The 23,363-nt window shown below is 46.8% G+C and overlaps 1 protein-coding gene across 1 annotated transcript; it reads left to right on the forward strand.

The window, feature by feature from the left end:
- Nucleotides 1-1,634: 1,634 nt before the first annotated feature.
- NTMT2 (N-terminal Xaa-Pro-Lys N-methyltransferase 2) lies at nt 1,635-22,619 on the forward strand. Its single transcript, XM_081194517.1, has 4 exons — nt 1,635-1,889; nt 11,229-11,404; nt 17,468-17,717; nt 19,710-22,619. Exons 1-4 carry the CDS (start codon nt 1,736-1,738, stop codon nt 19,997-19,999), a joined length of 870 nt encoding a protein of 289 aa, XP_081050643.1. The 5' UTR covers nt 1,635-1,735; the 3' UTR covers nt 20,000-22,619.
- The last annotated feature ends 744 nt before the right edge of the window (nt 22,620-23,363 follow it).

Genomic DNA, 23,363 nt, shown 5'->3' on the forward strand with positions numbered 1-23,363 from the left:
CATACAGATATTTAGGATGTGGCTAGCATACGCTGGGGGCGCGGGTGGCGCTGTGGGTTAAACCACAGAGCCTAGGACTTGCCATCAGAAGGTCGGCGGTTCGAATCCCCGCGACGGGGTGAGCTCCCGTTGCTCGGTCCCTGCTCCTGCCAACCTAGCAGTTCGAAAGCATGCCAGTGCAAGTACCGTATTTTTCGCCCCATAAGACGCACCGGCCCATAAGACGCACCTAGATTTTTTGGGGGGAAATAAAGGAAAAAGATTTTATTTCCCCCCCAGGTGCGCTGTGCTACACCAGGAGCTTGGGGCGTGCTGAGCTCAGCGCGCCCCAAGCTTCTGCGTGCGCGCAAGCAGTCCGCTAGTCTTGGGAGAGCCGCGGGGCTCTCCCAGGGCTAGCGGATCGCTGCGCTACACCAGGAGCTTGGGGCGTGCTGAGCTCAGCGCGCCCCAAGCTTCTAGGTGCGCGCAAGCAGTCCGCTGCCGCCCCAAGCCTCGCGCACCCGGTGGGACCTCCTGCCGGGTGCGCGAGACTTGCAGACACTCGCCCGAAGCAGGAGGAGCCCTCCCGAGGGCTCCCTGTGCTTCGGGCGACAGGCTGCCGCCCCAAGCCTCGCGCACCCGGTGGGACCTCCTGCCGGGTGCGCGAGGCTTGCAGACACTCGCCCGAAGCAAGGGGAGCCCTCCCAAGGGCTCCCCGTGCTTCGGGCGACAGGCTGCCGCCCCAAGCCTCGCGCACCCGGTGGGACCTCCTGCCGGGCGCGCGAGGCTTGCAGGCATTCGCCCCATAAGACGCACCCCGATTTCCCCTTCATTTTTGGAGGGGAAAAAGTGCGTCTTATGGGGCAAAAAATACGGTAGATAAATAGGCACCGCTCCGGCGGGAAGGTAAATGGCATTTCCGTGCGCTGCTCTGGTTCGCCAGAAGTGGCTTAGTCATGCTGGCCACATGACCTGGAAGCTGTACGCTGGCTCCCTCGGCCAATAAAGCGAGATGAGCATCACAACCCCAGAGTCGGCCACGACTGAACCTAATGGTCAGGGGTCCCTTTACCTTTACCTTTAGCATATGCTTATTCATGGCCACTAAATGCCCACTTGCATTAAAAAAATAAAAAAAAGGTCTTGAATCAGCTCAGAATGAATGAAAGTGCAAATTCCGGTTTGGCGAACCGCCAGGGGAAAGTTTCAGGGATTGCAAGCAGCTACAATCTGAAGAAGTCCTTGTAGTTCTTTTATGCTACAGATACATTATCGTTAATGTAGCTGACCTCTCACATGCCCTTGTGCATGATCATGTTGTCTTTGTATGGCTTTGAGCCCTTAGTGGTTGCGGGTGGGTTATAAACCTAAAGTCATGGCCTTTGTATTGGGAAACGTCACTGCTACGGGGTGCAGGAGTAGCCATGGGACAATGTTTCTGTCCCTTTCAAGAAGAAGCTAACGAGTTTTAAGATGGGAGGTAAAGTGACCTATCTAAGAGCAGATATACTTTTCCCCTGTCTAAGCAATCTGGCTTTTTATCACTTCCCAGCACCTGCTAGTGCAAGAGCATGACACTTAAGGGATTATTCTGAGCAAGTGTCAGGAGACTCCGGCAGGCAGGCAGACAGACAGACAGCCACATATAGAATGACAGAGATGGACGTGGTTTAAATGACACCACCGGAGCCCTCTGAGAGAGCAGAGAGGTCCCACTTGGCAGCCAGGCAATTTCCTCCAGAAAGTCCTGAATAGCATGGAGTATATGGGGGCCCATTTAGCCTTTAAATCACGCTGGCACAAGACAGATGAGGAACTCTGTCGACACAGCATGTCCTTCATCCTCCACAAGGCAATTCGGAACGATTTTTTCCAGAGTTACCTCTACCTTCTGGAGCGGCTGCCTCTGGGTGAGTAAGCTGAAAGGTAGCAGCAGTGTTGAGTGGCTTGGCAGGGTATGCTCGGCTTCTGAAAAGAAGAGCAGGGTTTTGGACCTCTGGCTGAAAATTTTTCAGAGATGTGAAATTAATCAATTTATTCGCTCTTGAAATACTGATTTGCAGTCATCTTTAAATGTGATACGGATGGTAGTCAACTAGCAAAATAAATCTTGGCAGTACATCTCCAAATGTTTAATTATTGCTGAAGGAAGTATCTGTGAGCTCCATTAATCAGTGCCACCAACCAGTTGTTAATGGCCTGGTTGCAGATTAAAAATTGATATTGAACTACCCCCAGAATCCATCACCAAGGTTTTACCAGGTTCCCTTTCCCCTGCCTGCCTGCCTGCTTCTGTCTCTTGCATGCCCCTATAGTTGCAGGTTGTGTTAGAAAGTTATGGGTACAGTCTGCTTTAGCTAGTACTATGAGTCAGTGGGTTGGTTCACACATAACACTAAGGGCCCGTCCATGGTTTTCTTTGCCTTGTTATTTCCCCCCAGGAAAGCCAGCAGTTTAGCACTGAATCAGAACAAACAGCAACTGGGTCTTCTGCAGATGACTGTATGTTCTGATTTAGCACTAAAAAACATTTTTTTACCATTGGAAAGCAGCAAAGGAAAAACTAATCGGAAACAAGTCTAGAAAGCACGGGGCGAGCAGAAAATCGCTCAGACCCATGTTTTCTATGCATGGGATGTGTGGACAGGCCCAAAGTCAAACTCTTGGCTTAGAGCGAATATACCGCAAGCCTGCAGGTCCCCAGAGAGGAGATTGCAGTTGCTGAGCTTCTCCAGCCCTTATGGTGGTATGAGCTAAGCCATGGTTTGGCGTCAAATGTCATCTGAATCTGGGCTTGTAGTTTGCCTCCTTCAGACAAACAGAACAAACTTTGGTTACAGCTCATGGCTTGTCTCATGCAAGACAGACCACAAGCCCAGGTTTGGATAAAACACTATGCCAAACCATGACTTAGCTGGCAACAGCGCAGCATCAGGAGAAGCAAAGACTCTGTTTCCTCCCTGGGGACCTCCTTGCCCACATATTCATGCTAAACCATGATTTGCCATAGTGTGTCATATGGACCAGGTCAGTGAGTAACTCCAGGAAGAAAATAGAATTTGCAGAGAGCAGTCGTCAGGGTCTCTTCCCACTCAACAATTCTATGATTCTGCTGTGTCTTGCGTTTGAAATTCACTTGTATGTTGCTCGCTTTTAAGATCTGCTAATGTACATAGGGCAAACTGCTACTAGAGCAAAGGGAATGTGTGAGACCAGCAGCAGTGGGAGAAGACTAAGACTAAGATAAAACTTTATCCGTCTCATCCGATGGCCAAAGCAACAGTAAAACATTACAATATACAGTGGTACCTCTGGTTGAGAATGGGATCTGTTCCGGAGGCCCATTTGCAACATGAAAAGAGCGCAACCCGCAGCGGCGCATCTGCACATGCGGAGGTCATGATTTGCCACTTCTGTGCATGCACGTGACGTCATTTTGCGTGTCTGCACATACACGAGCGGCGAAACCCGGAAGTAACCCTTTCCGGTACTTCCGGGTCGCCGCGGGACCTGAAAGAGCGTAACATGAAGCGGACGTAACCAGAGGTATGACTGTACACAGAAAAAAGGGAATTTAGTAGAGACCAGGGCCCTGCAGGATTTAACTTCCTTCTGCAGGGCCTGTAATAAAGAGCTATTCCACCTGGCTTTCAATTTGAACTTAGCCTGATCTTTTATTCCCCTTCCTTCCTTCTCCCTCCCCTTTTTATGAAGATTACCCACTCGGGGATCACACAGCTAATTCTCCCTGGTCTCCTCGCTGGCCCAAATAGGACTAATTTAGCCAGCTAGCCCTGGTGATCATCTAATGTTTATTGGATGGATTTTCCCCCTGAATTGATTTTTGAATTCTGAATTTATTGTTATTCAAGTTTTATACTGTATTTTATGCTGTTTTTTGTTGCATCAATTAAGTGTTTTTAATTTGTTGTTAGCCGCCCTGAGCATGGTTTTCTGAACCGGGAAGGGCGGGGTATAAATAAAAATTTATTATTATTTATTATTATATCCCATTTGGGACCCCCAGTTTGCATGGACACACACCACTGTTCTAGTGGTACCTACTACATCCTGTACCTTGCTCTGCAAACAGCATTAAAGTTCCTTTTCCTTACATTAGGGAGAAGGACTAAGATGCATTGTCCAGTAAAAATGCTTAACACATTTGCAGAGCGAACCCCTGTGGTGCAAGATCTTGTGAAGCTAAACACACAGACGCTTGGTTGCAATAGCTGTCACATACCTCTTAAATATCTGAAGCACAGTCAGCACAGAACTGTCATTCATGCAGCAATCATGAAGCAAGCAAAGGAGAAACTTCGTATACCAAACAATTTCCAACAATAACTAGAACACCAGATTTGTATTCAGCTGGGATGGAGACTGGGGGTAGTTGTCTCAATTTGAAGGCAGACATGTCACTTTGCGAACGGTGGACAACCTTGTCACTGTCCTCCAAATCCACTTACTTTTTTTGTTCTGGGATGAGCTTTGAAGCAGGTGGGGGGGGGTGAGTGTGTGTTCTGCAGGTTTACAGCATGTCTCCTTTTTCGTGTCAGCAGAAATCTGCATGTCGTGGGCATGCTAGTATTGGCTGAGGGTTACGATATCGCCAACTTCTAGGGTACTTTTGCAGCCTTTTAAAAAACAAACAAACAAACAAACCACGTTTATTTTTTGTTTGAAAGAGAAACATATATGTACAAAATAAATGAGCATGTGTTGCTTTTAAAATGATTTTATAAGGCGGTAAAAGGTAAAGGACCCCTGGACAGTTAAATCCAGTCAAAGGCGACTATGGGGTTGCGGTGGTCATCTCACTTTCAGACCGAGGGAGCCAGTGTTTGTCCACAGAAAGCTTTCCGGATCATGTGGACAGCATGACTGAACCACTTCTGGTGCAACGGAACACCGTGATGGAAACCAGAATGCATGGAAACACTGTTTACATTTCCGCCACAGTGGTACCTATTTATCTACTTGTTCTGGCGTGCTTTCGAACTGCTAGGTTGGCAGGAGCAAGGGCAGAGCAACGGGAGCTCACCACGTTGCGGGGATTCGAACTGCCAATCTCCTGATCAGCAAGCCCAAGAGGCTCAGTGGTTTAGGCCACAGCGCCACCCACGTCCTTTATAAGATGAGCAGCCTATCAGGGAAATGTGGGGCATGTCTAGACTTGACACTGCATCTGGGTATCAGAAGCAGCTCCCTGGTCCAGTAAATGATTATCATGGTATGTTCATGTGTAACATAAGTTGAGATGCTATGTCAGCAAACTTTTTCAGCAGGGGGCCGGTCCAATGTCCCTCAGACCTTGTGGGCAGCCAGCCTATATCTGGGGGGGAGGGAATGAACGAATTCCTATGCCCCACAAATAACCCAGAGATGCATTTTAATAAAAGGACACATTCTACTCATGTAAAAACACACTGATTCCCGGACCATCCGTGGGCTGGATTTAGAAGGTGATGGGCTGGATCCGGCCCCCGGGCCTTAGTTTGCCTACCCATGGTCTATGCCAGGGTACAGCAACTTTTTTCAGCCACGGGCCAGTCCACCATCCCTCAGACCATGTTGTGGGCTGGACTATATATTTTTTTTGGGGGGGGGGAATGAATTAATTCCTATGCCCCACAAATAACCCAGAGATGCATTTTAAATAAAAAGACACATCCTCCTCATGTAAAAACATGCTGATTCCCGGACTGTCTGCGAGCCGGATTGAGAAGGCAATTGGGCCGCATCCGGCCCACGGGCCTTAGTTTGCCTACCCCTGGTCTATGCCATGGGCAAAAATCTGACACAACTGCTTTTACAATGCTCTATCTACACCTGCAAAGTGGCACGGCAGAGTGATTGCTGTCCATTGCGCACCTATCCCACTGTCAATTTCTGTAAACAAGTTTTGCAGCGTTTTTTGGTAGTGCTTACAAACCCGTGAAGCCTGTTTGAGTGGAGGCAAAGGCGGCAGAAAATAAATGAGCCGCAATCGTGTCTCTATCATTAAGGACCCCTGACCATTAGGTCCAGTCGTGACCGACTCTGGGGTTGCGGCGCTCATCTCGCTTTATTGGCCAAGGGAGCTGGTGTACAGCTTCCAGGTCATGTAGCCAGCATGACTAAGCCGCTTCTGGAGAACCAGAGCAGCGCACGGAAACGCCGTTTACCTTCCCGCTGGAGCGGTACCTATTTATCGACTTGTACTTTTGATCTGCTTTCGAACTGCTAGGTTGGCAGGAGCAGGGACCGAGCAACAGGGATCCCCGTCACAGGGATTCGAACCGCCGACTTTCTGATGGCAAGTCCTAGGCTCTGTGGTTTAACCCACAGCGCCACCCGCGTCCCTGTCTCTATCATACCACTTCCACAACTTTCTCTCGCCTGCCTTTGAGGGTTTTACAGCTGTGCTGCAGGCTACTACACCCACTCCACTGGAATGGTACTCAAGATACAGATAAAATATATCAGATGCTATTTCCTTTCTGCAGGTCATATATGGCTATATATGTGTCAGGAGACAGAAAGAGAAGCTCCCAGAATTGCACACCAACTGTTATAGCCCAGTCATCACAACCAGGGGATCATCCTCCATTGTTTGTTTCCATTTGCAAAATTGTTTGAGGCAGAGGATGCAAAAATAAATCACCAGGGGGTGTAAAAACCATCCCAGGTCTGACCCGTGCTGAGTTCAGCACTCACTTGCAGCATACATCTCTCAGGCATAACATAAATGTGTAATGGATTAAAGGTTTAATCGTATCCGCTCAGCAGTTGTCTTAAGCAGGTGATGACAAGGAGGGCTGGGAACATTGCTTTTGTTGGAAGGAGCAACAGCCCAGGCATGTTGTTTAGATGAAACTTAAGAGCCCTATTCTCACAGTCTGCCTTGCTGTGAATTATTCCCATTACGTTTTCTTGATGCTTGCAAGGGACGTCGTCATTGTTAAACTGTGCAGTCCCACACTTCTGGATTTGCTGTCAGTAGCAAACGTTAAAGAAAATAAAATTATAAATGACCAATTAAGAGCGCAGTTGGCTTTCTCACAATGTATGTGTTAGCAAAATCACTTGAATAATGCAGAGGGAGGCCAGAGAGAAAAGGAATCCTGATAACACTTTACTGAGGAAACTGAACACAAAAGAATGCAATTTGAGGAGAAAGGAACAGCGAGGCTTTCTCTTTCTTACTTTAAACCTTGTACAAAGCAGGGAGACATACAACCAAAACACAGAGGGGAAATTCCCTCAAAACTACATAGCCAATCAGGGTACATGCTACCTCAGTGAAGATCAGACCACTTTGCCACTCTACCAAACAACACATCTACCCTTTCCTCTTGGTTAGCTGACTCACCAACAACGAAATTCACCCATATAACATAACGTAACTGTTATGAACTGAGTTGAATAGGATCCAAAATGCAGCAGTCTGATTGGTCCTAGAACAATAGGATTCAGAATGCAGCAGTCTGATTGGTCCTAGAACAATAGGATTCAGAATGCAGCAGTCTGATTGGTCCACAGGAGCCACCGGGCCAGAATTCGCAGGCTATACAACCCGTAAACATGAACTGTCGGCCCACAAGGGGTGCCTGTTATGGGGAAGCATGGTCGTCGTTCCCATCCCCTCCGCAAAAGGGTCCTCACAGCCCTACATGAGACACACCCAGGAGTAGTGAGAATGAAGGCCCTCTCCAGGTGTTATGTGTGGTGGTCGGGGATTGATAGCGAGATAGAGGCCTGGGTCAAACATTGCCAAGCCTGCCAAGAATCCCACCCAGAGCCCCAGTCCAGTCCTGGGAGTCCGCCTGAGCACCATGGTCACGCCTGCATGTGGACTTTGCTGGCCCCTTTTAGGGGAAAACATTCTTCATAGTGGTGGACTCCTAAACCAAATGGCTGGAAGTGGCACTGGTACCGTCCACTTCTACGTCCGCAGCCACATTGATATTTTATTTATTACGGCCATTGGCCCGTCACACGACAGTTTCCCACCAACATATATATACTTAAACCTCCAAATTTAAAACAGCTAAAAGCTTACAAAAACAGACAAGAACCAAAGCAAAAAAAGCAAAAGACCAACACCATACATTACAATAAATTTGCAACATAAACATCGCCCTCTGCTCATAAATTAATAAAAGACATCAGTGGTGATATCACCTAGTTACATCCTAAAACATCCTAAAACATATATCATGGTTTAAAAGGGTTATCCGAGCCGCACAGGAGTCCGTTTTTCTTCTTTAGGGATAGGACACTGATCAAGAATCTGGCAACCGTAAGTGATCTTAGGGGGTCTTCATCATTTAGTAGATATCTCAGTTTGGCTCCATTCGAATCATCGATGATTCCCTTTAGATATGGATCACGAAACTTGCTCCTGGCCGATGAGTGAGAAGCACAATCAAAGATTATGTGATGCAACGATTCCGGTGCCAAACAATTACAATCACATAAGAGCGATACCTGTCCATTGGAAAATCTATTTCTCAGCACGTTCGATGGGAAGGCGTTGAATCTTGCCTTTATAAAGGCATATCTATGAGCCGAAGAAGTTAAGGAATTCAAATACCGTATTTTTCGCCCTATAGGACGCACCGGCCCATAGGACGCACCAAGTTTTTTGGGGGGGAAATCAAGGAAAAAAAATTTATTTCCCCCCCAGGTTTGCGCAGCCATCCCCAAGCTAGAAGAGAGAGACAGAGCGCTCCATCTCCCTCTTCTGCCTTCAGGGACAGCATCTCTAGCCTCCGTGGGGCAGCGGCTTGCCCCGCTGTCCCCCGAGCTTGTGGGGCTGGCGGGGGGGAGAAGCAAGCTTGCTCCCCCCCCAGCCTTCAGATCAGGTCAGGGAATAGCGGGGTGGCGGCGCTGCGCCTCCCTGCTATCCCCCGAGCTTATGGGCTGCAGGCTGCTGCCTGCAAGCCTTGCGACCCCGCAGGACCTCTTGCCGGGATCCGGGGGGTGGCACGGAGCTGCAGGAAGCCCTGGAGCGCAGGCAGCTCCGCGCCACCCTCCGGAGCTCCGCGCAGCTTCGCGCCGGGATCGGGAGGGTGGCGCGGAGCTGTAAGAAGCCCTGGAGCACAGGCAGCTCCGCGCCACCCTCCAGAGCCCTGCGCAGCTTCGCGCCGGATCGGGAGGGTGGCGCGGAGCTGCAAGAAGCCCTGGAGCACAGGCACGCTCCGCGCCACCCTCCGGAGCTCCGCGCAGCTTCGCGCCGGGATCGGGAGGGTGGCGCGGAGCTGCAAGAAGCCCTGGAGCGCAGGCAGCTCCGCGCCGCCCTCCGGAGCCCCGCGCAGCTTCGCGCCGGGATCGGGAGGGTGGCGCGGAGCTGCAAGAAGCCCTGGAGCGCAGGCAGCTCCGCGCCGCCCTCCGGAGCCCCGCGCAGCTTCGCGCCGGGATCGGGAGGGTGGCGTGGAGCTGCAAGAAGCCCTGGAGCGCAGGCAGCTCCGCGCCACCCTCCAGAGCCCTGCGCAGCTTCGCGCCGGGATCGGGAGGGTGGCGCGGAGGTGCCTGTGCTCCAGGGCTTCTTGCAGCTCCGCGCCACCCTCCAGAGCCCTGCGCAGCTTCGCGCCGGGATCGGGAGGGTGGCGCGGAGGTGCCTGTGCTCCAGGGCTTCTTGCAGCTCCGCGCCACCCTCCAGAGCCCTGCGCAGCTTCGCGCCGGGATCGGGAGGGTGGCGCGGAGCTGCAAGAAGCCCTGGAGCGCAGGCAGCTCCGCGCCGCCCTCCGGAGCCCCGCGCAGCTTCGCGCCGGGATCGGGAGGGTGGCGCGGAGCTGCAAGAAGCCCTGGAGCGCAGGCAGCTCCGCGCCGCCCTCCGGAGCCCCGCGCAGCTTCGCGCCGGGATCGGGAGGGTGGCGTGGAGCTGCAAGAAGCCCTGGAGCGCAGGCAGCTCCGCGCCGCCCTCCGGAGCCCCGCGCAGCTTCGCGCCGGGATCGGGAGGGTGGCGTGGAGCTGCAAGAAGCCCTGGAGCGCAGGCAGCTCCGCGCCACCCTCCAGAGCCCTGCGCAGCTTCGCGCCGGATCGGGAGGGTGGCGCAGAGCTGCAAGAAGCCCTGGAGCACAGGCACGCTCCGCGCCACCCTCCGGAGCTCCGCGCAGCTTCGCGCCGGGATCGGGAGGGTGGCGCGGAGCTGCAAGAAGCCCAGGAAAGCCTGCATTCGCCCCATAGGATGCACACACATTTCCCCTTCATTTTTGGAGGGGAAAAAGTGCGTCCTATAGGGCGAAAAATACGGTAGTTTGGGAGCCTTAAGAGGGGTAATAAACCAAGGTTTTGAGGTGAGCAGGTACCATTGCCCAACACCATTTTCTGCTGCAAGTCCATCTCCTCTAGTTTACAGGTTACTGTTCTTTTAGCTGGAACTATGTCCTGCTCTAAGTCCGCAGCCACAGTGGTCCACAGGAGCCACCCAATCCAGCTCCAGGTGGAAGTGAATCCTCAACCTGATTGGCCTACAGGAGAATCCCGGAATTAGCCAATCATGTGGGGCCCATTGTGTATAATGTATATAAGGCAGACATTCTGGGGGAACTTCCGTTCCTCCTCACCACTATGAGCTGAATAAAGAGCATGAAATCCACTCTCAACTCCGAGTATATTTCCGTAACGTAACGTAACAACTGCTGTTGCACTTCCAACAATATGTATCACGACAACTTTTGTTAATGCAGGAGAAAACCCAGAAGATAATGCAGCTGTATGTGCAGTCAATGTAGAATGAATTACAAAACAGAAAAGGGCAGCTGCAGTTTCTGCATATGTTATTTGTACAGGGCAAGCATGATGAAAAGGGAGCTGATTGAAAAGGCAGCTTCTGTATCAAGGAGCCTTCTCTATGCACTGAGACTCCTTGTTTGCCCACATCTGAGCATTATTTAGCTGTTAATCTCTATTTTCATCGGAGAAATGTTGGAGGGTATGACACCAATACCTCAAGGAGTGCTTCTCCTCACCTGAACTAACCCAGACCTGGAGCCTTGCAAGATCCTTTTGGTTCTAGAGCTACAACAGCCAGAGAAGTGGCAAAGGCATGCAAGGACGCCCTTGTCTATCCTTTCCAGATCTGCCTCCCCCCGGCCCCAGCTCTCTGCAACCTGCCGCTTGAGGCAATTGACTCATTGAGGCTAAGAGTTGGGCCAGCTCTCCTGCCTTCTAACAAGAAGTAATTTTATATATTTTTTTTTAAAATCAGTTTATACAACTGGGAAAGTCCACAAGCAGTTATTGCTTTTGTCTCTTTGCAGTCAAACTTTATGCTCTGACAAGCGAAGTCATCAATGGTGAGATGCAGTTCTACGCCAGAGCCAAACATTTCTACAAAGAGGTGCCGGCGTCGGAAGAAGGCATGATGGGGGATTTCATCGAGTTGTCCAACACAGATATTGAGTCCTCCAGGGAATTTCTTAAGAATTTTGTAGGGGTGAGTTGTGTCTGTCTTTGAAGTTCACATCTCTTGTTATAAACCCCTTTGGTTTTATGGTGATGCCTCCATTTTGTGCAAGAGAAATATGGAGACCACATTCCTCTTGTCTTTTTGAGCGGTGTGTGTGTGTAAACGTCTTTGAGGGAAAATAGCCCACAAATGTGAAACTTGCATTTGGAAGTGCGTTGCTCAAATCCAGTCGGCCCTGGTGAGGAGAATTTGGTCTTAACTGGCTGTGTACATGTTTGCTGAGGGTAAGGACAGGAAATCACATTTTTCCAATGACAAGATATTTCAGTGACTCCTTGCAAGATAGCAGTGATGGCTTTTGTACATTTGTTCCGGTCAGCCATGACAATCTGCAACTCTTTATCTCAGAGACTTGAACCGGTTGCACGTTTTCCTGGGAAGCAGTTTTATGTTCCTTCGGTGCGTTTCTCATGCCTTCCACCAGGTGTGGCAATGCAATAATATAATTCGGCTGCCCTCAGATGTCTGACTGTCAGTATTTGGTTAATTTTTAAAGAAGGAATAGACCTATAGGAAGGAAAAATAACTTTTGGGGGGGAAAACACACCACTAAGCCTGGGACTCATTTAAGGAAAAGTTAAACAGACTGGAAAGATGTATCTCAGACAACCAGTTGATTTATTTATGTATTTTATTACAGTTCTCAATTGCCTTTCTGCAAAAAATTAGCCCCCAAAGCAATGTACGAAACCAATAAAAGACATTTAAGCAAACCAAATATAAAACCAATTAGAAATACACTGCAGAATAGAAATCAATCCATGTTAAATATAAAGGCGATTTTGAAAATGACAACTGAAACCATGTACACAGATGACAGTATCGAAATCCTCCAGTTGTCTGGCAGAGAAGCATGGAAATGTGCCCCCCTCAATGTTGATGGGCTCTCGACTTGCATTAGCCTCAGCCAGGAATGCATAATATGCTCGGCAATATTTGGAGGGCCACACACCACAGTCTCTGCTGTGCCTTACTCCCAAAGGGAAAAATAAGCCCTGCCTATGTGTCTGGAACCCCTGAAATCCAACACTGCTCAGAGGCAGGGGTGGCATGTAGCAATATAAAAAAGTTAGTCGCTTGAAAGTAACAAAACTTTTCTGAGAAGATGTCAAAAGGTCCTAATCTACAATATCAATCAGAAATATCTGAAATAATAATAGTAATTTAGTTGTAGAGGTTTGTAACTCCTCAGTGGCGCTGGAGCCAGAACAAGGATTAAGTGTAATAAATTCCACTTCAGGGCTGTTTGGTTATCTTAAACAGCTCTCAAGTGGTACTTAATCCTTTCACTCAGTCACCGTGTTCACTGCGACTTTTAGCAATGATCAAACTGTTCATTCAGTGACTTGAAAGCAGTCACATTTATATGGTTGCTTGTACAGCAAAAAGTTACGAATTTAATCAACCCGAAATTCCAAAGAGCTACTCATTTACGTATTTAGATTTCGTTTTCATGCTGTGTTGTCATTTCGTGATTCCTTAGAGCCAAGTCACATCTGGCACCAGCGCATAAGGCTGTGCATGCAGGAGAGCCATAAAATATGGATGGCTTTCATGAGTGCAGCCTTCTCACACATAGACTCCAGTTCAGGCTCAAGGTAAGAGCTAGCATAGGGACCAAGTGACCGAGCCAGGAAGCCAATGGTTTTTATTAATCTTGCTGCTGCCAGGAATTTGCTATGTGACCTTAAGCAAGCCTTAGACTCAGCTTCAACTACCCAGTCAGTGAGATAGGGGTAATAATTCACACCTACCTTTAGGGAAGGGACGCGGGTGGCGCTGTGGGTTAAACCACAGAGCCTAGGACTTGCTGATCAGAAGGTCGGCGGTTCGAATCCCCACGACGGGGTGAGCTCCTGTTGCTCGGTCCCTGCTCCTGCCCACCTAGCAGTTCGAAAGCACATCAAGTGCAAGTAGATAAATAGGTACCGCCCCAGCGGGAAGGTAAACGGTGTTTCCGTGCGCTGCTCTGGTTTTCCAGAAGTGGCTTAGTCATGCTGGCCACATGACCCGGAAGCTGTACGCCGGCTCCCTCGGCCAATAAAGTGAGATGAGCGCCGCAACCCCAGAGTCGGTCACAACTGGATCTAATGGTCATGGGTCCCTTTATCTTTACCTTACCTTTAGGGATGGATGGATGGATGTGTTGGCCAATTTCTGTTTCTCTGAGTTTCTCGTTTTTCTAGTTTTCAGTTCAGTTCTCCACATTCCCACATCAGTTTATGGAGTGGGGATGGGGAGAATTCATTAGCAATTTTGTGTGGATTTCTCCAATATACACATTTGTGTGCAATTTTGTCTACTATATACATTTTCACAAAGCAATTTTCCTTAATGTGCATGCTTGTATGTTATTTTAACTAACACACTTCACCCTAGCGTGTGCATTTTTTTTTTACACATTGCCTGGCCAGAGAACTGCACTACAAAGATTCAGAGAAGTGCAAATATTGAAGGACGGTTGTGTTTTGGCCCACACATTGTATCAGAAAGTGCAAATTAGGTAGATTCGCCTTTAAATCACATTTACCCAGTGCTATACCAGCTGCACTGGCTCCCGGTGGAGTACAGGATCAGGTTTAAGGTGCTGGTTTTAACCTTTAAAGCCCTATGCGGCCTAGGAACCACGTATCTACGGGACCGCCTCTCGTGGTATGCCCCGTGGAGGACCTTAAGGTCCACAAATAACAACACTTTGGAGGTCCCAAGCCGCAAGGTGGTTAGACTGGTCTCAACTAGGGCCAGGGCCTTTTCAGTACTGGCCCCAACTTGGTGGAATGCTCTGTCACAAGAGACTAGGGCCCTGCGGGACTTGACATCTTTCTGCAGGGCCTGCAAGACAGAGCTGTTCCACCAGGCCTTTGGCCAGGGCACAGCCTGACTCCCTCCTTTGGCAATCTGCACAGAACTCTAGCCCAATGGTTGCCATCAATTTGATTTGAATTAATTTTATAATGAAATGATTTCGGAATGTTGTATTATTTTATTGTTGTTAGCCGCCCTGAGCCTCACTTCGGCTGGGGAGGGCGGGGTGTAAATAAAATATATTATTATTATTATTATTATTATTATTATTATTATTATTATTATTAAATGAGAACTAAATCAAATTTCTCCTCCATTCCTCACCTACACTGCAGCGATGTTTACAAAAAGATAACATACTTGAAGAACTTTGTGAATTAGAATGTGCTATATAAATACGAAATATAATTACCACGATTCTCTGTTAGAGAAGGGTGGGTGCTCAGTTCAGACTGACCTTCCTTTCCTGTGTACAACCTACATGCCAGGTTTGTATGTGAGTTTAGCTCTAATGTTAGCCGCTTTGAGACTCCTTAAAGGGAGTGAAAGGCGGGATATCAAATCCAAACTCTTCTTCTTCTTCTTCTTCTAAGTTTTAATAAAGTTCTGTCTCCAAAACTGTCAGCAGTTTCTCTTTGAAACTTGTGACATAAAGCATGGGTGCGTGCAATCTATGGATGGTCTCTCGCACAGTAACATGAACCATAAGCACCAGGAATGAGTTAATTCTTAATTCATTATTGGAATTGGTGTTGTCTGTATTTTTGGAGCTTGGCATAAGGTTCAAGGAAAATATGACTGAGAGCTACCCTAAATGAATGGGGACCAAGGAAGTGCAAACTTCTGGTAAAGATTTCATGGCTGAAATAGGTGGCTACAAATCTATGATTCTGTGAATTTAAAATAACAACGGCAACTGGTGCTTCTGCCCTGCCTTAAATCCCTTCCCAGTTTCCCAGAGTCTCAACTCTATACTGCATATCATAAATGTAAATGAAAAAAAGTAAAAATGTAAATGAAAGCTGAACTCCCATTCCCAACACTGTCTATTCAATGAGTGTGCTTAAGTGTAAATTAAAATGACTCCACATGCTCTGTTATTCAGATGGATTCACATGCCTATTCAGTTGTATTCATAACACCTGAAATTTCTTGTGTCTCTGAAATTCATCATAGAATGTTTCATAGGATGTTATACAAAATGCTCTGCTATGTGAATATAATTGGAAGTGTGGAACCATGTGGGAATAGGCGAAATCAGAGTTTACCAAACGTCTCCCTCTCCCTTCATTGACTCCTTGAAAATTGCTGAGGGTCTTTGTAGCTGTAGCCATTGTCATGTGATTTTTGTGAGTTTTGACTGGTTTTTAAAAATTGCTTTCCATTTGTTCATATGGTGTTTTATCGTACTGCAACAACTTGAATTTGGTAGGATTCACACTGAATGATTCCCGCTGCTGTGCTTGCAGCACAAAGCAGCTGAGGAGGTGGCGTCCGTGTGTATTCTCCATAAGTGTGTGCATGCAAAGTGCGTACACCCACTTTCGGCTGGTGTGCAGCTCTTAAGATTTAACAGGCTAGCCACTCCTGAGTTAGAGACTTTGTGTACTTCTAAAATGGGATCTTGTCCTAAAGGTGATAGTAGACATTCAATACAGCCGGTCGTTTCGACAATTGTTGCCTCTGGCATGAAAACCACCTGTTATACCTAGAAGTTCGAACTCACGCCAAAAAATTGCAAGTAGATAAATAGGTACCACTCCGGCGGGAAGGTAAACAGTGTTTCAGTGCATTGCTCTGGTTTGCCAGAAGCGGCTTAGTCATGCTGGCCACATGACCCGGAAAAACTGTCTGCGGACAAACGTTGGCTCCCTTGGCCTGTAAAGCGAGATGAGCGCCACAACCCCAGAGTCATCTGCAACTGGACTTAACTGTCAGGGGTCCTTTACCTTTTTTATACCTGCCTGAGGATTTGACATCTGTTCCCATGACATCTGCGCGAGAACTAAGGACTCTCTTCTTCTCCTTCTAAAAAAAGTAAATTAAATTGTGTTGCTTGCTTATGTTGAGGACAGCGCCATTGGCAGAGCAAAGTGGGAAGGGGCAAAATGCCCACTGAGCTCATTCTACAATTACTCTCTGCAACCAGGGATATTTATAGCTATGACACTGTCTGTTTGCCCCTGGTTTGACCTTAATAATCTGCTGAATTAATCACTGAAGCACAGCCCAAGTAGAAATGGCATATGGGCACCTGACATGATTTACAACTATTAGTAATGTTAGAGGGAGACTATTTAGAGCCAAACTCTGCCCTACGATAGCTCCTATATATGTGGCGCCAATGGTTCGGAGGGAACTTTAACTTCATTGCTCCTGGGGTATCATGGAGCAACAGGGAAGTCATTTCCATGTGAATCTGTTGTTATTCTATATATCCCCACAGGGTCAATGGGGGCAGCTATAGGGGGCGGAAAGGGTTTCAGCCCCCTTGAATAAGGCATGGGGAAAGTATAGAATGCATTTGAAAAATCATTGCAAACAATTACACACATTAGTGGGATTGGCAGAAACCTTGTAGTAAAAAAACTGAATTACGGATTGATTAAGGCTTTATAATAATTGGAATTTTTGAGAAGAAGCAGAGGGAAAATAATAACATAAGGATCCATAAAAGGTGGGGGGAGGGAAGTCAGGGGAGATACGTCATGGGTAGGCAAACTAAGGCCCGGGGGCCGGATCCGGCCCAAGTGCCTTCTAAATCCGGCCCTTCGATGGTCCGGGAATCAGCATGTTTTTACATGAGTAGCAGGTGTCCTTTTATTTAAAATGCATCTCTGGGTTATTTGTGGGGCATAGGAATTCATTCATTTGTTTTTAAAAAATCAAAATATAGTCTGGCCCCCAGCAAGGTCTTAGGGACAGTGGACCGGCCCCCTGCTGAAAAGGTTTGCTGACCCCTGGGATACGTTGTCTGTATCCTGTTTCTTTTTGCCTTTGCTTTTTGCTTTTCGGTTATAAACTATTTGTTTGTTTATTTTTTAAAAAAGGAAAGGGTTTTGTATCTGGTGTGAATGCTTTGGGCAATCCGCTGTTTCTCTTCCTTGCCTCTTTCAACGATAACAGAAGGACAAGACTGGCCTTGCAAGATTTCCGTAAGGTTTACTGAGGTAATGAATGTGAGAGGCCAGGGGACTCAAGCATTGTTTTTCATGCTCTCCGCAGGGGCCTGGCAAAGCGGGCACCGACTTCGCTCTTGACTGCGGCTCAGGAATAGGGAGGGTGAGCAAACATGTCCTCCTTCCCTTATTCAAGCACGTGGAGCTGGTGGACATGATGGATGTTTTTCTGACAGAAGCTCAGAACTACCTGCAGGGTCAGGGAGAAAAAGTCGACATGTACTATTGCTGCAGCCTCCAGGAGTTCACGCCAACGCCTAGAAAATACGACGTCATCTGGATCCAGTGGGTTTCAGGTCAGTTCTGCCATCTGGTCTCCCATGTAAAAACGAGTGAGCAAGAGAAGCTATGGGGAGGGCACATAACTGGTCATCTTTGCGAGTGAGACAGGATATGCAGCAGTGAGGGGCTGTCCACGCTTCTGCTCTTCCTGTACCTAGAAAGCATGGGTCAAAGTGGTTTTCTGCTTGTCTCGTTGTCTGCTTTCTAAGCGTGGGTAGGAGCACTTTTGTCTCTGCTTCGCTGCTTTCCCCCTAAAAACATGTTCTTTAGTGCTGAATAGGAAAAAAAATGGCAATCTGTCACCGTTTGTTCTGATTCAGCACTAATAATAATAATAATAAATGACAATAATTTATTTCTACCCTACTCTGGGTGGCTTACAACAAAAGATTAAAAATACATTTAAACATCCGTCATTAAAAACTTCCCTAAATAGGGCTGCCTTCAGATCTCTTCTAAATGTCATATAGTTGTTTATTTCTTTGACATCTGATGGGAGGGCGTTCCACAGGGCGGGCGCCACTGCTGAGAAGGCCCTCTGCCTGGTTCCCTGTATACCTGAAGGAGCGTCTCCACCCCCAGCGTTCTGCCCGGACGCTGAGGTCCAAGGTCCTTCTGGCGGTTCCCTCATTGCAAGAAGCAAAGCTACAGGGAACCAGGCAGTGGGCCTTCTTGGTAGTGGCGCCTGCCCTGTGGAATGCCCTCTCATCAGATGTCAAAGAGATAAACAACTACCTAACATTTAGAAGACATCTGAAGGCAGCCCTGTTCAGGGAAGTTTTTAATGTGTGACATTCTAATGTATTTTTAATCTTTGTTGGAAGCTGCCCAGAGTGCCTGGGGAAACCCAGCCAGATGGGCAGGGTACAAATAATAAATTATTATTATTATTATTATTATTATTATTATTATTATTATTATTATTATTATTCACTGGTTCCGATTTAAAAGAGAGGAAGGGCAGCTTTCACTGGGCAAGAGGTGGTGCAAACATAGGTGTGAATAAGCCCTAGGCGTCAGTGGACCAAATATCCTCTGGCTACCTCTCTCCATCTTTCCTCATACCTTGTACAGACCATGGCCACACACTGCATCTCAGGCTGCAGGTAGAGAACCAAGGCCTACTGAACAAGGGTTTATATCTAGAAGATCCAACTCAGTGCACTTGGTATAAGGCACCGTCCCATTTTCCTAACAAAACTCCCTGGGTAGTCAGTGCTTACAGCACAGGGATGTGGTCCAATAGTGCCCTCCATGTTTCTCTCTCTGCGTCACACCTCTTGACAACCCTTTTCTGGACCCACCTCCAATGTATTTGTCTTCTTGGAATGCATCCTTGAACTGTGAAGCAGTCTTTTGCATGAGGACAGCCTTGCTTTTTCTGTCCAATTCCTCTGGAGAGCAACAGAATGCCATCGAGACTCATTCCTCCAAAGGGGACTTGCTCTTTGAGCGTTCAAAATATGTAGCGGCAAGGAACCCTGCAAACCAGCTGCTTAGAATGTGGGTCACTGGATATCCTATTTTAGAAGTTTTTAAATGAAAAATGGGGACGACGACAACAACAGAATAGTTGCAAACCTTGAATCACCTCATAATTTCTTAGTCCCATTTCATCTGAGATCTGGGATGGACCAGAATTTACATGTCCATGCGTCCCTAACCAAAGTGTGCCACAGTGAAGCAGTTGTGGAGTTTGCAGAATATTAAGTATAGTTATTTGTTAGACATTCCTGGATGATGCTAAGCAGGGGGAGGGGGTTGCAATCTACTCCTCTGATAACTAGCTTGCCCCTTGCTTTCATTTCAGAAATCAGAGATGTAAGGCAGTGCTCCCTCCCAAAAAAATAATTACTTTGCCCCTATTCTGTCTCTTGTGGCAATGTTGCAGAAAATTTGCAATAATAAATATTGCATCTACACCTTAAAGAACTTCATACTGTTGCAAGGCTGAAGCCACCGTTCCTATGAAAAATATAGTCCTCTTCTGTTTTGACCTCCTGCAGGAAACCTGACAGATAAGGATTTACTGGGGTTTTTCATTCGCTGCCAGGATGGTTTGAAGGAAAACGGCATTATTATTCTGAAGGACAACGTGGCACGGGAGGGCTGTGTCCTCGATCCATTGGACAGCAGTGTCATCCGAGATCTGAACATCCTCAGTAGTCTTATTGAAAAGAGCGGCCTCACCATCCTGAGACAGGAAAAGCAAGAGGGCTTTCCTGAGCAGTGTGTACCAATCTGGATGATAGCCATGCAGAAGAATCCTATCCATATGAGAAATGGGATGTTGTAAGGGCCGTTGGAATTCAGGGCAACAAAGTGGGGGGAATTGAAGTAGTGTTTCCAGGCTGGATTTCACGTTGTAAAACAGCAGCGGCACTCCCAGGTTTTTCCTCTTCCATTTTGATGGTTTTCGGAGCTCAGAAGAATGGTTGTCATTCTTTCTAATGCAATGAGTGTAGAGGACCCATCAAACAGCTGTCCTATGCAGTCTGATAATGGCTGGAACAGCATCTACTCTAGCCATTTCCTTCTCTGCCATTTGCCTCTCTTCTCTTGGAATCAACTCTTATCACCTTAACCCTTCTCTTTCTAAACACCCCACTCAGGTGTGTACACGGAAAAGTGACTCGAAGCATGGCAGGGGAAACAATCTTGCTGAGTTTTAAGCTGCTGGTGTGTACATGTGATTGTGATTGGAAGTGTACAGATCATGTTTCCTGAAATATCTCATTATGGCTAGAAGGGCCAAGACAGAGTTACATGGAGCTTTGTGATGACTTCCTTTTGGGTTTTCGTTTGGGTTTTAATCTCAACCAGCTTGGGCAGTCTTCACGTCTGAGCAGAAGAAGGAGAGGTTACTTAATAAGTTACTTAATCTGTTCCCCTTTGGTTGTTTTCAGCTCTAAACTGCCCCCTTTAAACTGCTTTTTTTTTCCTGCAAGAAAAAATGTACAGCTATTTTTGTTGGCTTGTTTTGTTCTTCTTCACACGCTGCTCTGTTCCTAACTTACGGTTGTTCCCTGCTCCTTTCTGTTGGGCATTATCTAGAATAGTATTCAAGGTATTCATTCTGTTGGTGTTTCCACAAAGTTTGAAATTCGGGGGGCATGAGTAACTCAAATGCCAGTGGCAATTCTCGCTTGAAAACCTGGATGCATGCAACTGGGAGTTCGTAGTTCCTTATCACTCACCTCAGACAAATTCTCTCCACCATGAGCTTCAAAGCTTTACTGCAGAACAGTCTTAAATACTACTGACAATAAGATGAATGTTACAAAATAGCAAAGTAACAGGTTGCAAACAAGCGGTGGAGGCCTTTAAGTACTTCAGTAAACCTTCCTCTCTCTGGTCCTGGAGAGAGATCCTAAGCTTGTTCATAGATGTGCAGTTGTTCTGCCATGGCTGCTGCTGCTGCTAGCCACCCCCAACAAGCACACATAGAGACTTCTCATGTTTCAGTTTCCTGTAAGCTCCTGTTTCCGGCAATAAGTCCTCAGTTGGTTTTTAGCTCATTGAAACGGTAAAATGCCGGTGTTCTCTGAAGCTTTTGCCATAGCAGAACCTCTTCCCTTTACAGCATTTTAAATGCAATGTATTCAAACACAGCATTTTATGTGCATTTAGCTTTAAACTTTAAACAACCCACAGAAGAAATAGAAGCAGAATATGTGGGATGAAAATGTTTTAGATTAGCTCCCTCTGGCTTTGATACAATGGTCCATATGCTACAAATTCAGGAAGATTCAGTCAAATGACTACAAGGTTATCTGACAATAGATGAGGAATTTAGTTATTTCTTTGACGAGGACAATTAAAATATTCTGCTTTGGTTGCATGCCTTAGCCAAACTATGATAGTATAAGTGTACCCAAGCACTTGTAGGAGTCTAGGCATTAAGAGTAGGTTTATTTATTTTTATTTATTCAATGAATTTATACCACACCATTCCTCCCCAATGAGTCTGTGGTAGCCAGGGAGGCAAAACCTCCCCATCTTTCTCTAGTTTTGTATAAATGGAAGCAGGTGGTTGGAGTCAGGTTACCGGACATCCCCGGATTTACCAATCAGTCCCCTGACAAAATCCATCCCCTTCAACTGAAGCTGAAAAGTGTCCCAGGACTCATTGAAAAAAATCTGGTAACTTTAGGCAGGAACCACTGTTAAAGCTAAAATTAATTTCATTATTCCATGTAATCCAAAGACCTTGGGGTAGTTCACTCCCTTTTATTCTCATAACAGTCCCATGAGGTGGGTTGAACCCAAGATATAGTAACTATCTAAGATCATATGGGAAAATGTATGGCTATTGGTAGAATAAGAGTGGAGATCTTTTGCCTGCATCTTTAGTACAGCAATTAAAGTAAGTTCTAGTTTGTCAATACAGTGGTACCTCGGGTTACATACGATTCAGGTTACATATACTTCAGGTTACAGACTCCGCTAACCCAGAAATAGTACCTCAGGTTAAGAACTTTGCTTCAGGATGAGAACAGAAATCACACGGCGGCCACGCAGCAGCAGCAGCAGGAGGCCCCATTAGCTAAACTGGCACTTCAGGTTAAGAACAGTTTCAGGTTAAGAATGGACCTCCGGAACAAATTAAGTACGTAACCAGAGGTACCACTGTAACTGATTTATTGAGCATTCATCCAGATTTTCTTGAGGGTGTTTATATGTATCCCTGTTAATCGTTCATCCATTCCTCCATCCCAAACTTTTCAATGCATTTTCCCATCACTACAAAAAAAAAAAGTTTCCTATGTTGATTTATTGTGCTAGAGTGCTTTAAAAAGGTAAAGGTAAAGGACCCCTGACAGTTAAGTCCTGGCACGGACAACTCTGGGGTTGCTCTATAGGCCGAGGGAGCCGACGTTTGTCTGCAGACAGTTTTTCCGGGTCATGTGGCCAGCATGACTAAACTGCTTCTGGCGAACCAGAGCAGCACACAGAAACGCCGTTTACCTTCCCGTCAGAGTGGTACCTATTTATCTACTTGCACTTTGAGGTGCTTTCAAACTGCTAGGTTGGCAGGAGCTGGGAAAGAGCAACGGGAGCTCACCCTGTCGCAGGGATTCAAACTGCTGACCTTCTGATCAGCAAGCCCTAGGCTCTGTGATTTAGACCACAGAGCCACAGCTGCTTTAACCCACCTCAAATGTGGAAATCTAAAGTATGCATCTGAATCCCTCCAGCAAAACATGGCATTTTGGAGGTGTCATGAGAAATGCTCATGACATGTGAAATGTCAGGTCAGAGGGGAAGGGAGAATTCCAACAGGGGCATGTTGTGTTACTGTCAGAAAAATTAATAAACAAATTCTTACACCTTATGATTTGCTGACAAAATTTTGGTACTCAGCTATAAAAACCTTGCATACTAAGTAACATGCACAGGGCACAATTTATTTACAAATTCTCCGAAATAAGCCTATTTTATATTAATCTCTTGCTTTTTTCATTTCAGTAGGTTTTGTGCAGGAGAACTGTCTAATGGTAACAACAACAACAACAACATAATACCACATCCATCTGGGCAGCTTACATCACATATAAAAACATAGTAAAAGGTCAAACATTAAAAACTTTCCAGTAAAGGACTGCCTTCAGAAGTCTACTAAAAGTCAGTTAGTTGTTTATTTCCTTGACATCTGAAGG

This window comes from Podarcis bocagei (assembly GCF_964188305.1).
Source record: "Podarcis bocagei genome assembly, chromosome: 5".
NCBI classification, from domain to species: Eukaryota; Metazoa; Chordata; class Lepidosauria; order Squamata; family Lacertidae; genus Podarcis; species Podarcis bocagei.

Bases quoted from the DNA above. Each gene is read 5' to 3' on its own strand.
- NTMT2 (XM_081194517.1), top strand. From the start codon at position 1,736: ATGGAGTATATGGGGGCCCATTTAGCCTTTAAATCACGCTGGCACAAG. The intron at 11,405-17,467 runs GTGAGTTGTGTC...TGCTCTCCGCAG, and splicing joins TTCTTAAGAATTTTGTAGGG to GGGCCTGGCAAAGCGGGCAC. The intron at 17,718-19,709 runs GTCAGTTCTGCC...GACCTCCTGCAG, and splicing joins CTGGATCCAGTGGGTTTCAG to GAAACCTGACAGATAAGGAT.